We start from the raw sequence: 16,183 nt of genomic DNA, 5'->3' as shown, positions 1-16,183 counted from the left end.
CGCTCTGTGTGGGGGGAGATATCCATGCAACATTTTTTGGGGGAAGGTTGTTACTATAGAGGAACATAGGAGAAGTCATACTCACCTCACTGCCTGCTGCTTCCATTCTAACCATACCCATATTTCCGCTGCTCTCTGCTTCATGCTGCAGTGCCGACAACATCCCAACAACGGGGCTTGTCACCACTGCAGTTAATCACTAGTTGAAGGGAGCTGGTGATTGGCTGCAGTGGTCACATTTCCCATTTGCTTGTGACATAATGAGGCATTACACGCAGCACCATATGGCAGACCATAGAGTTCTTTAAGGAAGTCCATGTTCCATCATATAGCCTCCCCCACGTGGCAATGCAATGTCTTATCTTATTGGCCTTTGAGTTTGCCAACTGCATCTAATGCCCTGTATTATCCACGTCCGTAGCAAAAATATAGATAAAACACAGATATAATTAGGAAACTTTATTACTTTTTCTTTGTAGAGACACAGATCGGCACCAGAACATGTGCGGTATACATTCCTGAATCACAGATTAAACTACAAGACACTTGACAAGCACTTTTTACCCTGTTATCACGTTATATTAAGACCTGGTACCTTCTTATACATATAGTTCCATCATCTCCATAAATACACTTGAAGATTTAATCACATATTTAATATCATACTAATTCAACGTAGCAAACAGAATTTTTCCCACTATAATCACAAATGAAAGGTTTTACCACCAAGATAAAAAAGAGAGAAGAAAAAAAAATGACGACGACATTGTTTAGATGCCATCAATGTTTTATCGATTCGAGTCTAACAAAAAAAAAAAAACCTGCTTTTTTCTACTTGGCTCATTGATGGTACATCTGAATTGATATGCTATCAATATTTATTGTGGAAATCCCCTTTAACCCAGGTAGATATAGAAAAAAACAATATGAACTTAAGAAGATTAGAACAGTTTGAGCAATGAACGCTCCATAATAAATGGTTACTACCTCACCTGTCCACTAGATGGTAGTAATGAGTGCACCATATATTGGTCCTATAGCATTTACACTGAGGTTATGCACGTTTTGGATGCTTCCCCGTAGTAAGTCATATTTTCTATTAATATCCTGAGAAGGTGACGTTAATTGGCCAGTAAAGAGAGGTTTAGGAATCTTTCGTGGTTTGTCCTATGCTCTAGAAAAGTCCCTGTAATGTACTGGGAAAAAAGTAAGTATATGAAGTTTTCAAGTTTTGAGTTAAGTAGGGGACACTAGAAGAAGTCACAGTGATCACCAGCAAGTCATCCATAATGTACATGCTTGTAGCAAAGAAAAATACATCAAAATTAGAGAACCAAAAGTTCCCTGCATGGGGCTAATTGCTGTGGACAAGTCTTCAATATGCTCAGAGTTTAGACAAGACTATACATTACTATAGAGCATTGTATATAGAGTTAAGCTCTTTAACGTAGTTTTAAGTGTTAGGCAGCAAACACGCACAGCTATTCCAATGGCTTCCTCAAAGTCTGATCCCTAGGAGTCCCCCTGCTGGGACCCCCAGTGAATGGAGTGAGACATTCTCAACCGCTGTTCCATTCATTCCTATGGGATGGCTGGAGATCAATGCACTTGGTGATCTCTCTCTGTCCCATAGAAGTGAATGGAGCTGCAGTGGAGCATTTGCACATCACTCCAGTCAGTCAGGGTGCACCATACTCAAGATAATCAGGGGGGTCCACAGCAATTAGACATTTATCACCAATCTTGCGGAATACCCCTTTCAAGTAGGAGTTTGCAGCAGGTGCAGTGTGACAGCAAGATGAAGAATCCCTTCCATCCGTCTATGAATTGCAAGAGGAGATACATTTTAATCGATATAATATATGGCCTGTGAGGTATAATAAATGTTTATAGAAAATGTAGGCTTCAAAGAGTTAAAGGATACTATGATTATGCAGAAAAAGAACAGCAGAAGGAAATAAAAGGACCAGTTTTAGGGCCCTTAAGGGGAACCAATCACCAGTTTGGAGCAGGATATACTAATGGCAGCTAGAGAACAAAAGATTTGAGAGAATTCCAAAGGTTGCCTTGTTACCGCGCTTAATGCCCTCATACCTTGTAAAAATTGAGATTTGATAGTTCCTGCTTTGTATGTTGATTCGGCCCGTCCAGTGGGCGGCTCAGGACCACTTCTGCAGCCTACAGTGCTCTTCCATTCACAGACATTCCTTCTGAGCGACATGTGACGTGGATGACGTCTCCCAAGTCATCCAACAGTCCAACGAATCTTGTGCATGCACAGAGCAACTACGCATTGGCGCATGTGCAGAAGAGCCAGTTGTTTCTGCCCACAATTGGTCTAAATAATTTACACATGTACCGGCTCATGGTTACACAAGATTTGCACAGGGTTACGGACAACTAGGAAAGGACCTTAGTGTCACAGAGAAAATGGTTTTGGGCAAGGCACACCCAACATAATTCTCACTTTGTATTAAAACTCAATTTTACAAGGTTTGGCACAGTATCAAGAAAACCTTTGGAACGCTGGGTAGTTTTTGGTGCTGGTCAGTGGTTGATGTAAGGGATATCATCCATGTCGCTCATAGAGAGAATGGCGTGCACTGTAGGCAGCAGAACTGGTCTAGTCTTGCCCACTAGACTGCTCAGGCCAAATTAGGAAACCGTGCGAGAATTACTACAAGGTATGAGGGCGTTCAATGTCGTAAAAAGAAAACCTTTCCGCTCTAATTGTTTAACTTCCTCCAGACTGGTGACAGATTCCCTGTAAAGGGGGTTGTCCGGGACCTTTTCTATTGATGACCAGTCCTCAGGACAGGTCATCAATGGATGATTGATCAGCGGAGGGCCACCACTCTGTACCACGCTGAGCAGTTTAGTCCCAGCGACTCTTATTACAGACAGTGCAGGAAGGAGATTGCGCTGACCATAGTGCAGTGGCCCGAGATGGTACTGCAGGCGCAGCTTCTATTTAATTCAATGTGAGCTATGTATGTAGTACCAAACCAGGCCACTGTGCTATGGTCAGTGTGATCGGCTTCTTGAGCTGTCCGTATTCACAGCAGTGCCGGGAATCAGCTGATTGACAAGGCTCCTGAGCGACGGCCCCCCACCTATCAATAAGCTATTAATGACCTGTCATTAATAGGAAAAGTTAAAAAAAGTCCCAGACAACCCCTTTAAGAAAGTGCAAAAGAAACAGATGTGCAAAATTAGGTCGCTGGTGTATTTACACACAAGGGCTTGGATTTCACAAACATTGAAAGACCAACCGCCCTAAAAGGAAAATAAAAATGGGTGCATTTAAAGGAGCTTTTGTTTTTTCCACTGCTATTTTGGTGGCGGTGGTAAAGCTGTTGGCGATTTTCCATTTAGATGTTGGGATTATGAAAACAGGCCCCAAAACTACTCATGTAAATCCTCCCATTATTTTTTTCTTATGGTGCGTTTACACGAAGGGGAGGTTGGCCGACCCCGCAAATTCCAATTTCACCCAGCAATCGCTCTTGTGTGTAAATGACCTGCAGCAGCGGTTTTGAGGACAGTTGAAGTCATAATCTTAATAAATCTGAAATTTGGGTTAGACAGTTCAGTTCCTGCGAGTTGTACATTGTAAACATCACATCCAATTGACATAATCTGATCACTAACTGGATCCTCACACATCTCAGAGTTATATCCGCCTCTGAGAAAGCTGACTTAAATATGCCCCTTCTTACATCCCCAAAGGGCTGTCACTCAGCTTTTCTGGAAAGGCCACTTTATTACAGACACCGGTCCGTTCACATTGGAGCTTCCCAGTATTGAAATTAGACATGCATCCCTTGACTACATCATATAATCTGCTATCTGAGTGACTGCCGATGCCCGGTCATTGGGGCTAGACGAGCATGGCCAATATTTCATACAATGCCAACCTTGTGGGGCTTTCTTGTGCAAGCACATCAGAAATACACCAAGAATGGTGTGATCAAGGAAAAACAAAGTGGAAGGGGATCTTGTGGGCATAACTCATCAATGAAATGTCCGAAGAGAATGTCAAGAATCATTCGGATGTACAGCTATGAACCAGTCAAGCATATTGAAGCTCCAACTAACGTGTCCAACTGCACGACTCATCGTTCCTTCGTTCAGATGTGCTATAGCAGCAAATAAGTTCTAGAGCCGTGGTTGTCGAAAAGAAACAGTAAGGTGGGACTCCAGTGGACAAAAAGAGCACAAAAATTGGATCACTGATCAGTAGATAAGAATCACCGGTCAGATGAATCCAGATTTGTATTGCATCGGGCTGATGGGAGGGTCAGAGTTTGTTGGATGCAGCAGGAATAGGCAAGCGCCTCCTGTCCGCTGTTACGAGCAGGTCGGTGCGTCCATCCAATTTTTAGCAACTACCAAAAGCTGATCTAGTTTCCATGAGCCAATATTCCTACAATTTCAACACCTAGTGACATCTGTGCCGTGATGAATAGCTGCAGTTTTATACGCCCAACGTGCTACTAGATGGGGATCTCTAATAAAATGGCCAATCAGTAAAGCCTAGTTATGCAGCATACAGGACAGAGAATGTGAGGACCAATCAATCTGTACACACAATAAAATAATTATATTGACATATAAAAACAGTCTTTCCCATTTGTACCATAATAACTTTTCATAAACATTCATTTTTCCAACAAGTGCTTTAAAACAATTTAACATTTGTCTCATCAGAACATAGAAAGTTCCTGTTGTGGCATGAAAGTTTTCGGTGCCCTCAGAATCTGAAGAGATCAATAAAGTGTTGAGGGGAGACGGGGGTAAGGCAGCTTTGTGGATCGTTGGCGGTGCAGGGGTGTCCTGAGTCCTGGCAAGACAAACGCAGGAGTTATAGGGAGTCACTCTAGAGCGGAGGCCGCTATTCAAGATGTCACCTAAAGCTTTAGAGTGAATTATTTGTAATACGGCGATCATCGTATAGAAATGTCCTGTAAGCAACTGAACCGTAAAAAGGCATATAGTTGCATGAAAAAGTGAACCCTTTGGCAGTAACTGCATTGGTTACTAGTAAAATGTGATCTGATTGTGGTTAAAGACAAACGCAACCTAAAGTAATAATTGACTTCAATAACAAACAGATGCTGCGTTCATGTCCTTTACTGAGTAGTAATAAGCTTCCACCGTGATAAAAAAAAAGTAAAGAAAGTAATTTCCAAAAAAGTTTCAAGTTAAGGAGATGAGATTGGAAATGCAGGCTGCACATGTGCCTTTCCAATGAAATAAAGGCACATAAAGCCTGGTTATTAACAAAGGTGTCCATCTCAAGAAGGACTGGTTAGTGTCAATCATACCTCAAGACATAGGCCTTACAGAAGACCTGTTATAGAGAAGCAGGAAGCTTGAAAATGCTACAAAAGCGTTGCTTATTATGTGCGATTACATCAATCCAGAGCTAGGAGGAGTGGTCACATAGCAGAAGTGCTGTGGAATTTGAGTTGAAATTCCAAAGCAACGCGAAGAACAAAGTAAGTAAATGAGGTTTTAGAAACCCCATTGACTTATAGCTAAAAAAAAGCCCCAGCGGAAAATTTTCAAATGTGTTGCAGAAATGCCAGAGATTCATTTATCGCCATGCACGCAGATGTGGGTGTGGATTTACTCCACAATATGTAATCTAAAATTAAGAGAAAATGCAGGACCTATGAGGCTCGTACTAGGAGTGAGTGTCCTGTTAAGTCACTCCAACTTACAATCAGACCACATTGTATCAGTGCTGTAACCTCACTGTGCACATTATCCCACTATGGGAACATCACCATTTGCATTATCCTGGCGCCATGTCATCACTAGAATGCACAAGGCTGATATACACAGTGGTGCAGAGAGAATAGAAGTAGCTTTCTATGTTCAGAACTTGCTCCAGACGTTGGTCGTGTTGGAATGGGGTTCCAATCCAAGTTTTCTTATGGGACCTAAGGATTACTTGTAGAGATGAGCGAGCACCCAAATGCTCGGGTCTGCGTTATTCGAGTCGAGCTTTTCGTAAAATTCGAAAGCTCTACCCGAGTAACGAACCCTATTGGCTACAATGGGAGACTCGAGCATTTTTGTATGTGGGACGCCGGGAGCCAAGCTTGTTTTTTTTTCTTGGTCCCCTCTCTCTCTTCTCTGTGGATGCCTTCTGAACGGGTTCACATTTTATCCTCTTTTTCATTGGAGTTAGTCTTTTTTCCCCCTTTGCGTCATCATACGTTACAGTGATCTATAAACTATGGACGATGCCAAAGCTTTCCATGCATCTTCATCTATCTGGTGTTTAAACAGACTTTGCAATGAAGCCTATGTAGTTAAGCGGACACTAAGGAAACATTATGTGGAAACCCCATTTACAGATCCCAGAAAACTTTTACTGCAAATTTTCATATAACTTCTAAAAATTCTTCATTTTTAGAAGTTATATGAAAAATCCACAAAACCTCTCATGAGTTTAGGCAGTACTGGTGAGCATGGTTAGTGCATGCAGAATCCATTTGGAACATGTAGGGATTCCTAAGAGGGTAAAACACGTTAGACGGGATGGACACACGCCAGGTAAATGTACATCTGACCCATTCTTCAATGTCAAACAATATAATTCATATGAGAAACAAAATTCCACTCAGGGAGACAACCACGAACACATATACATGCACAGAGATATGGGTATTTGTATTTTAGGGGATGGAAGTGGAGCCGATTCCAACAAACACTATGGCAAATCATGTAATAACTAGGGATGAGCGAGTATACTCGCTAAGGCACTACTCGCTCGAGTAATGTGCCTTAGCCGAGTATCTCCCCGCTCGTCCCGAAAGATTCGGGTGCCGCTGCAGCTGACAGGTGAGTTGCGGCGGGGAGTGGGGCAGAACGGGCGGGAGAGAGAGATCTCCCCTCCGTTCTTCCCTGCTCTCCCCCGCAGCTCCCCGCCCCGCGGCGGCACCCGAATCTTTTGGGACGAGCGGGGAGATACTCGGCTAAGGCACATTACTCGAGCGAGTAGTGCCTTAGCGAGTATACTCGCTCATCCCTAGTAATAACTGACCGAGAGAGGTGTATGAGATACATAACACACATGACATTATGTCATCATATAGGGGACATGACCATATATAAAGCATGCAGCAAATACCTTAAATAAAAGAGCAAGCTGATAATCCTTTAGAAGAAGAATAAAGAAGACAAGATGACTAATAAGAACCTTCGTAGATTAGTTACAGAGTATCAGATGTAGGAGAAGTACAGAATATTCACTACATAAAACTGACACATTGTGACTTGTTACCCCAGAAAGCGATGCGCAAACTTTTCAGAAGTTAAGTTCAGTCAGTTCACCAAATGTAGGCAAAAAATTTGATTTGGTCCAAATTAGTTTGAATTGAACTGCACAAATATCCCTAAAGAAGGCGGCAGTGGTGGTTCGAGTTCACACTAAACCGATCTTTTAGGCTGGATTCACACACACGTGTAATCGTATTTGTGCAAATTTCTGTGGAATGGGCATTGCACATTTGTGCATGCATTGTCATATTTTAGCGTACTTTTTGCGTGCACAAGGCACGCATGCGGAAAAAAAAAAAAAACATAAAACACACGCACCAATGCTCTCAGCCATTGAGATAACCAATAATTTCACGAGTTCAAAACGTTCTCTTTCCCTGAGCAAATATAGAGGAAAATAGAACAGGCTGCAATTTTTTTTTTGCATGACAGAACAATGCACAAAAATAAGCCAACTATACAGGCTTACAATTAGAATCATCACTTTGAAAGCAACCATAAGGCTCATATGGCTCTTTGTGAAAATACCCCGGCACTAGTGGATTAGAAGTTGCATTTCTTTGATCTCCCATATAAGGCTTTGGAATACACATCATATTCCAAAGCATTATCACCGGTCATTGTGATTTATTAGGTCATAGGTAGACTGAGACTTTAGACTGCTGACTGCAACTGATGCCCACACTCCCTCCGCTGAACCCCTTATATGCCACTGTCACCATTGGCCATGGCATCTAAGGGGTTAACTACTCCAATCTGTTTAGTTACTAGTGGGGCACCGTGAACAACACATCGGAGGAGAGTGAGCTGGGGAGCCCTGTAATCGCTATCTCTGGGGGTAATCAGCAGTGGCCCGTTTACACCCTAATGAAAAGTAGCACTCTATCAGGATAGAACAGGCAGCACCATGATGGGAAGATGCAATAAAATAATTTTACCTTCCAAAACAGAATACTGCAATGACGGCAGAAGTGCAGGGTGTCCCCGTATTGTTCCCTTTTCGGGTAGTACTTCTCCAGTGTGAAGAACATTAATTTCCAGTCAATATGACCATATTCTGTGAAGATCAAGTCTTTACAATACTAAGAGAGACAAACGGTAGAGAAGAAGAATAATGAATAAAGCCGTGCGCAAAACAGTCACTGCAACAGACTAAAAGACAAATGCTGACACATACAGAATTTCCAACATGACCTTTTTAGGTTTTACCTGGAGATCTATTTGCAGGTTGTATAAACAGTCACATGATTGCTATAATAATTTAACCTTTCAGTGCACTGAACATATAATAAACACTTGCTTTATTGATACAGATAACTGGCCATAGAAAGCCCTGTTCTATAAACAGGAGATCATCCGCTACACAACACTGTTTGCTCATGAACCAAAGGTTGGCATGAGATAGCAGCAATCATCTCACCCTAGGGCGCTTTCACACAGGACCACCTGTCGGGCACAGATACCGGACAGGTCGTCTCAGCGATAATCCAGGAATGATCATCGCTAGTGAATAGAGGCAAAGCAGGCTGGCTGCCATAAGTGAACGACTGCCCGCTTACACAGCTGATCTGTTACTCAGTTTTATGTAAGCAGAAGTGAATAAATTCTCAGTTGTTCATACATTTACACTTGCATGGCAGGTGAATGATCGGCTGCATGGGAACTACCTGGAAGGTTTTATATCTTTGCGTTGCAATAATTACTTTTCCTCTGAATGTTTTTTTTTTATTGTTTTTATTTTTAAGAATTTTTACTCCTGGACAAAACATGTTACAAAGCTGCACAAAAGCACTAATCCTTGCAGTAGGAAGCTTGGAAGTGGTGAGATCAACAGTTTGCCAAACATTTAAAGCATAATTGAGTTTTCAACAAGTTTTCTAAAATACACTAGGTTCACCTTAACCGCTCATTTGCTACTGTTTGCAACCAGTTTCATGTCTGCAAGTTCTGATTCTCAGGTGGTCTTCCCCATTTTTCTGCTGCTCTGCTGTTAGCCATCAACTATCAGGGAAGGGGCATGTAGGAAACCTAGCATTCTGCCAGTAGTTCACTGTCCTGACTTCCTTGCCCTTACTTACCATGCTGTCTTTGGCCAATCAGCAAGGAGTCATTATCTAAATGACCCCACCTCTGCTTTTCTAAGATGGTTCAGGCATTCAGAGACATTTTGGCCCCTATAATGTGTGTGTGCATATTATGTGCACGCACACAGCCATATACTGTAACAGCAGGAGAAGCAGATACTGTAGAGATACTTTTCACAGTGTCTGCAGATGTGTCAGACTGCAGATTGTAAATGCAGGGGAGCCGCCGCCTATGAAGATAGCCTCTCCCCCCAATTGCTAAGGAAACATCCCTGCATCCATGTAACTACAAAAGATCAGTCTCTAACACAGAGTGGATTGCAGAGAAGCTGAAAGGGAAACTCCTAATAGCAGCTACTTCAAACATGATTTACAGTGGTAAAGCAACAACACTTTCAATGCAAGTATATTACAGAAGTCATGAGACTAACACAAGATAGTAGATGAGCAGAAGTTGTCTGAAAAAAAATAGTGCCTCTTTAAGCAAGCAGAATCCCTCCCATACTTGTCAAATTTTATTTCAACTACTCAAGTTACTGAAACTGGCATACCCTAATTCAAACAAAAAAAAAATGAAAAGTTGGGAAAACTGAATAAAACAAGCTTCCTGAACTATTTCCTCCAGCACCACCGCTCTAGGTCTCCTGCTGGGCTTAGATTACCCGGCTGCAGCAATGTCATGTCAACAACAAGTGGGCACATCACTGCAGGCAGCGGATCAAAGTCCAATGAGGAAAACTAGAGAGATGGAACTGAAGCAATAGGACAGGAAGACTTGCTTTATTCAACCGTTCACATTTTTGGTCTGAAACCAGATAAGCTCTCTAAGGCATGTTCACACATAGCAGATTTTGGTGTGGGTCTGCAGCAGATTTCACCCTATCATGGGTGAAATCACCTGGAAATCCACATCAAACCTGCACCATTTCTGCTACACTGGACATACTGTTAAGGAGGTATTCACATCCCATAAATTAAAGGTTTATCTCTAGGGTCTGACCTCTGGAGTTCACCCTCATCCTGGTCTAGTGCTATGTCCCTATCGAATTTCACTTGAATAAGGTCGTGAAGCCTTTCCTAGGTGGCCGTGAGTGGCGCTAGGCTCCAATAAAGTCCCTCAATATACAATATTAGTAAATAGAGCCACATGTAAAATGGTCACTACAATAACACAGCAAAAGTGCTGACATACAGAATTCCCGAACTCCTAATTAACCCATATGACCATTTTTAGGTTTCAGCTGGAAAGGACGGTGAGGGTTACATAACCAGTCATAGGATTGTGATAAGAATTCTGCACTTATGAACACATAATAAACACTTGCTTCCTTGATGCACATAAATGGGCATAGAAAGCCTTGTTACTTCTGTGTGTGGCTATGCAAACATGATATCATGTATTACACAATACTGTTTGCTCTTGAACTAAAGGACACAATCACCTCACCTTACATGGAAGGTGAACGATCAGCTACGTGGGAACTGTTTTTTTTTACATCCTTAAAGGGGTTGTCCCGCGGCAGCAAGTGGGTCTATACACTTCTGTATGGCCATAATAATGCACTTTGTAATGTACATTGTGCATTAATTATGAGCCATACAGAAGTTATAAAAAGTTTTTCACTTACCTGCTCCGCTGCTGGCGTCCTCGTCTCCATGGTTGCCGTCTAATTTTCGCCGTCTAAAATGGCCTAATGGCCAAATTAGACGCGCTTGCGCAGTCCAGGTCTTCTCCTGTTCTCTATGGGGCTCCGTGTAGCTCCGTGTAGCTCCGCCCCGTCACGTGCCGATTCCAGCCAATCAGGAGGCTGGAATCGGCAATGGACCGCACAGAAGAGCTGCGGTCCACGGAGGTAGAGGATCCCGGCGGCCATCTTCACCGGTAAGTATAGAAGTCACCGGAGCGTGGGGATTCAGGTAAGCGCTGTGCTGTTCTTTTTTTCAGTCCCTGCATCAGGGTTGTCTCGCGCCGAACGGGGCAAGGGGGGGGGGGGGGGGTGTTGAAAAAAAAAAAAAAACAGTTTCGGCGCGGGACAACCCCTTTAAGGTGATAAGTACTTTTGTCTTGTGTACTTTAGGTTTTGTCCAGTAGTAAAATATGTTACAAACTGCACAAATAATTTACAATGTTACCAGATACTACTTGCAGTTTGTGCCAGAAGGTTCAGCAAACCAGAGTCTGCTAAGACTTGTCAAATTTCTCAAGGAGATCCCAAACCCTGTTCTGTTGGCTGCCGTATCCAGCGTGGGTGGGGAAATGGTGCCGGTTTCGTGCTCACCGCCTTCTAAGTGCTCTCTGCACAGTGGCACCATTTACTTTAGTGTGTGTGTACTGCAGCTCATGAATAAATGACCTTTATTTATATAGCGCATGCATATTAAGCAGCACTTTACATCACAATATTGGCTTCTATCTCCACTGGGACTTGCAATCTACATTCACTCATATAAATGTTTTTGGAGCGTGGGAGGAGACCAGAGTAGCCTGGAAACCGACCCAAATATTGTCCTTGGTGGGGTTTGAACCCAGGACTCTAGCACAATCTTTCCAGCACTAACCACTGAGCCACTGTGCTGGACAGACAGTGATTGGGTAGCCCCTTGATTCTCAGGGGTCCGGGTGTGAGGAGGGGGGAGAAATCTCAGACAACGGACACCTACTGATCATGCAGTAATGGTATACCCTAGGAAAGTGGATCCCTTTTTAAGCAACAGTTAATCAGAGTAGTATTCCCCATCTCACAAAATATCAAGGATAGTGGAAGACCTCTTGATTTTAGGGAAATAGATGGCAAAACTGAACGCCTTCTTCAATCTCCTTACAGATTTTATCATTATATTAGTTTTCCTAGAGCATCTAACATAGGCGTAAAGTGTATTTTATGGCCACCTCTCCTAACATCCGCCTTCCTCTACTCACAGCCATCGGCATCCTCTGGATCTTCTATGCACATTCCAGATTCCCTTAGGTAGACCCTTCCAGCTGTCTATCTGCATGTAGAGTCAGTAAGTGTGCCCAGCTTTCTAGATACCAACATGGTTATTAAGTTAAGGAAACCTTCCCCACTAAGTAAAAGGTTCCTAGTGAAGGTGCTTATTTATTCGACCATTGCCTGTATACCCAACTATCCTGAACTCAGCCTGTTTTCAGACTACACCCACTTACTGGGGAAGCGTCCTGGAGGATCCCTGCAGCAAAGGCCAGATTCCTCAAAAAAGGGGTTGAAGAGTGAAAACCAGGTGACCCCTTAGAGCAGCCCAAAGTGGAATCAGTCAATGACATGCTTTTTTCTATAGATTAGAAGCATGTGACATCAGATTTCTTTTTTAGATGTAGAAGCAAGACCACTTTATTACCTGCTAACTACTAGCCTTAAAGACAACTGAGAATTATTTAAGTGACTATTGTAGTAGTTACCATTTTCTCTGAAAAGTGATATTTGCAAAGCTCTTTCCAGAGATAGTGGTCTTCGCTGAGAACTTGCCACGAAGGGGTCATTTGGCCTAAGTTGTTTATGTCCCAGGCATCCGAAAATCTGAAGAGGATGTTGCTTTTCATTTGTTGTGGCAGATCACACAAGGTTGGACCATTGCCAAGATGCTGAAATAAAGGCAGGAAAGGTCACTAACAAAACATGATACAGCTACATGACCGTAGGAAAGTAAGAGAAGACACGTAAATGGTCATACTGGAATGATCTGGAGGTTCATGAGCTGCTCTTGCCATAAGAGAATAGTCTCCAGACGAGAAATCCAGATATTCATGTTGCCGATCAAAACACATCTGCCTCCTTCCCTGATGAGGATGCACAGGGTGGAGCTCAGGTCATGGAGAAGGTCTCGAATTAATTGTGGATTGTACTGATCTTCTAGAACTGAAACAAAGTAAGAGAATGCCGTTAAACCATGAATTCTAATTCAAAGTGAAAGTCCAACTTGTGAACACCAGGTTATTTTTTTCTCTTTTGATCCAACATGCTGTGCCAATAAGTTTAGAGTTCTAGATTTCGGATTTAGCGCTCCAAATCTGAGGAGTCTTAAAGGGGACTGGTCACCACTAACCAAAATACACATTCCTGTGATCACTAAGTTTCCCAACAGCCCAGGTACCTGAATAATACTTATCCAAAGCATCTGGTCTTGCCTCAGAGGTTCTGCACATACATACAGGCGATGTCATGTGATGGTGTCATGCCAGCCAGGCACATTCACAGAACATCTTTGAGGCCAGACCAGAGTAAGGGCCATTATCTTGTGTGACTTCACAATGATGGATCCCCTTGATTGACTACAAGAGATTGTGAAAACAGTCAGGTATTGATATGCAAACTACATCCCAAAACTGTATGATGTACAATCCTCCTAAATGCCATGTCCACCTGAACCAATTTTTTTGGTTTAAAATAAATAAATAAATAAATAAATAAGGCCCTAGAAGGAGTTGTTGGAATCTAATTAAACTTTCTATTTATGATTGTTACATTGATATAAGAGCAGAAAACTGACCCCTTGAAGGGAGGCTCTGGGACACTGTTGGGCCACCTTTAGCTTGGGTACCAGATGTGATACAGGCGGGCATATAAATTGTTTATAGTATCCTGTGGCACATTGCTCCACACATGTTGTTACCCAAGCCTTTAGATGGTGCAAACTTATAGGCTGTCAAAGTTGGCATCCCAGATGCCCCCATACATGTTCTATTGGCGATACATCTGGTGACCGGGCAGCCACGGAAGTGTGACAATGTTGTGGAGACATTCCTGTGACCCCCTTGCTGTGTGCGGCTGAGCATTATCCTGCTGTCTTTTGGAAGCCGCCATGGGAGAACCACATGTGGCTGCAAGATGTCCTGAACATATCACTGAGCTGTCATTGTCCCTCGTACCACTACTAGGGGTGACAGACTGTTGTATGTGATGGCCCCCAGACTATCACACCAGCAGGGGGCAGTGTGTCGCTCCACAGCAAAGGCAGGATTGAGGCAGTCACGTCGAGGTTTCCAGACACGAACATGGCCGTCGTCCGTACCCAAACTAAATCTGGATTCGTCACTGAAGACAACCCAGTTCCACTGTTCACGACACCATTGCAAATGCAGGCAACCATGGGTGGCAAGACCGTTCATCTAATCACGTCACAACTCTTATCATTTGCATATCTGCCTGAGCTATAACTGCATGCCGGGTTTTACAACCAAACATCAACTCCTTCTAAGGGCTGGATTTTATTTATTTATTTTTTTCACAAAGTGTACATGTGTTTTGAATGGGGAGAGGGGATTAACGCTCCAAAAGGCCGCCTGTAGACAGACAGGTCGGATCTCGCTGCGAGAATTCTCGCAGCGGGATGCGGACCCGTGCCCCTGCAGAGACCTGCGGCTAACCTGCTCCCGACGTCTTCCATCTCTGTTATGTGACGGCTGCCGGCGCATGGGCACAGAGTAGCAGGACCGTCACTACTAATGTTTCTGTGCGGGCCTTGCGCCGCGATTGGTTTTCCGAGCGTGTTTTCACGCGGACAAATCGCGTCTGTGTGCATAGTATTGCATTATGTAATGCAATCCTATGGCAGCAGGTAGCGGGCACGGGCGGAAATCCTGCCGCAGAATTTCCGCCCGTGTGCAGGGGGCCAAAAACAGAAGTATCAGGGATGTTGAAATCAAACTGCCCCAATCCTTATTTCCCTTGACATCTGCTGAGGGACAGATGCGAGGCCCCCCCATATACATGGAGGGTCTGTTAGTCTTGCCAAAATCATTCTTGTTTCTGCAGATGGTAAACTTCAGATAATTTCCTTTTACATTCTAAGCTGCTCCACATAACATTACCTTTTCTTACAATCGTTTCCAGAATGTTGAAATAATTCTTCTGTGCGGCTCCACTCAGGGATGTGAGCTGAGATTTAGCGATTAGCTGAAGCAACTACAATACAGAAACAGATTGCGGATGCAACAACTCATCGGACAATTCCTATTCATATAGGCAAACACATAGATGACACATGTAACCCTGGCTTACAGTAAACATTCTGCAGTCTAGTACACTGATCCCATGTGTGTACAAGGCTATAATTACTTTTGACCTTGGATAATCTATATATTTTTTGGCATGGTTATCCATGGAGGAGATTAACCAAAAAATAAAAAAAAAACACCATTTATCCCCTATTGACAGGATAAGGTATAAAGATCTGATAACTGGGGGTCCGATTGCTGACACTTTACCAAACCAAGAAAAAGGGATTTATCCTTAAATGGTCAAGCGTGTGTCCTACTGATCCTCTCATTTCAGCAGGACTGCCAGAGATGGCCGAGTACATACAGTCGACTGTCTCTAGTACAGCATGACTGCTGCTAGCTTTTATCTGAATTGCTGAGCCACATGTGACAGTCCATTTACTAGGGAAACACCAACTAAAGGTGCCTTTACACGGGGCGATTATCACTGGAAGTAGAAGATTCGGGCAATAATCGTCACATGTACATGAGGCTGCCGACAGGACACCAAGTCAAAAATCGGTCACTTGTCGGAGTCGCTTGGTTCTTAGAGCAAACAGGCAGATCATCAATGAACAACTGCCTGTTTACTATGAATCAGGTAGACGGGCCAGAACGATCTCCGGCTCGCTCCACCTTTATTCACAGAACAGCTATCATTCCTGTGTAAGGCACAAGAGCGATAGTAGGTAGTTCATAACCGGCACCTATGGCGCATGCGCCTTGTTTACATGAGGCGTGACAGGCTTGGTAACGCCCCTGGGCGGTACTATTCGCTGCATACTGCGGAGGCTGACACCTGATGAGTTTT

The 16,183-nt window shown here is 43.3% G+C and overlaps 1 protein-coding gene across 3 annotated transcripts in view; it reads right to left on the bottom strand.

Annotated features, from left to right (window-relative positions):
* Positions 1-444: 444 nt before the first annotated feature.
* FBXO25 (F-box protein 25) overlaps positions 445-16,183 on the bottom strand; it is a 24,225-nt gene continuing 8,486 nt past the window's right edge. For 2 of the 3 annotated variants that reach the window (XM_066597833.1, XM_066597844.1), the window contains exons 6-10: positions 15,205-15,298; positions 13,068-13,252; positions 12,796-12,978; positions 8,232-8,375; positions 445-4,843 (exon numbers count right to left, since the gene is read on the bottom strand). In XM_066597833.1, coding sequence (XP_066453930.1) covers positions 4,754-4,843; positions 8,232-8,375; positions 12,796-12,978; positions 13,068-13,252; positions 15,205-15,298 — 696 coding nt within the window. In that variant the 3' untranslated portion in view covers positions 445-4,753. Of the gene's footprint in view, positions 4,844-7,144; positions 7,172-8,231; positions 8,376-12,795; positions 12,979-13,067; positions 13,253-15,204; positions 15,299-16,183 lie in introns of all 3 variants that reach the window. The other variant, XM_066597853.1, reaches the window with a different exon arrangement.

The sequence above is a fragment of the Eleutherodactylus coqui genome, chromosome 1, assembly GCF_035609145.1.
Source record: "Eleutherodactylus coqui strain aEleCoq1 chromosome 1, aEleCoq1.hap1, whole genome shotgun sequence".
NCBI classification, from domain to species: Eukaryota; Metazoa; Chordata; class Amphibia; order Anura; family Eleutherodactylidae; genus Eleutherodactylus; species Eleutherodactylus coqui.
This window is presented reverse-complemented; position numbering and strand designations above follow the sequence as displayed.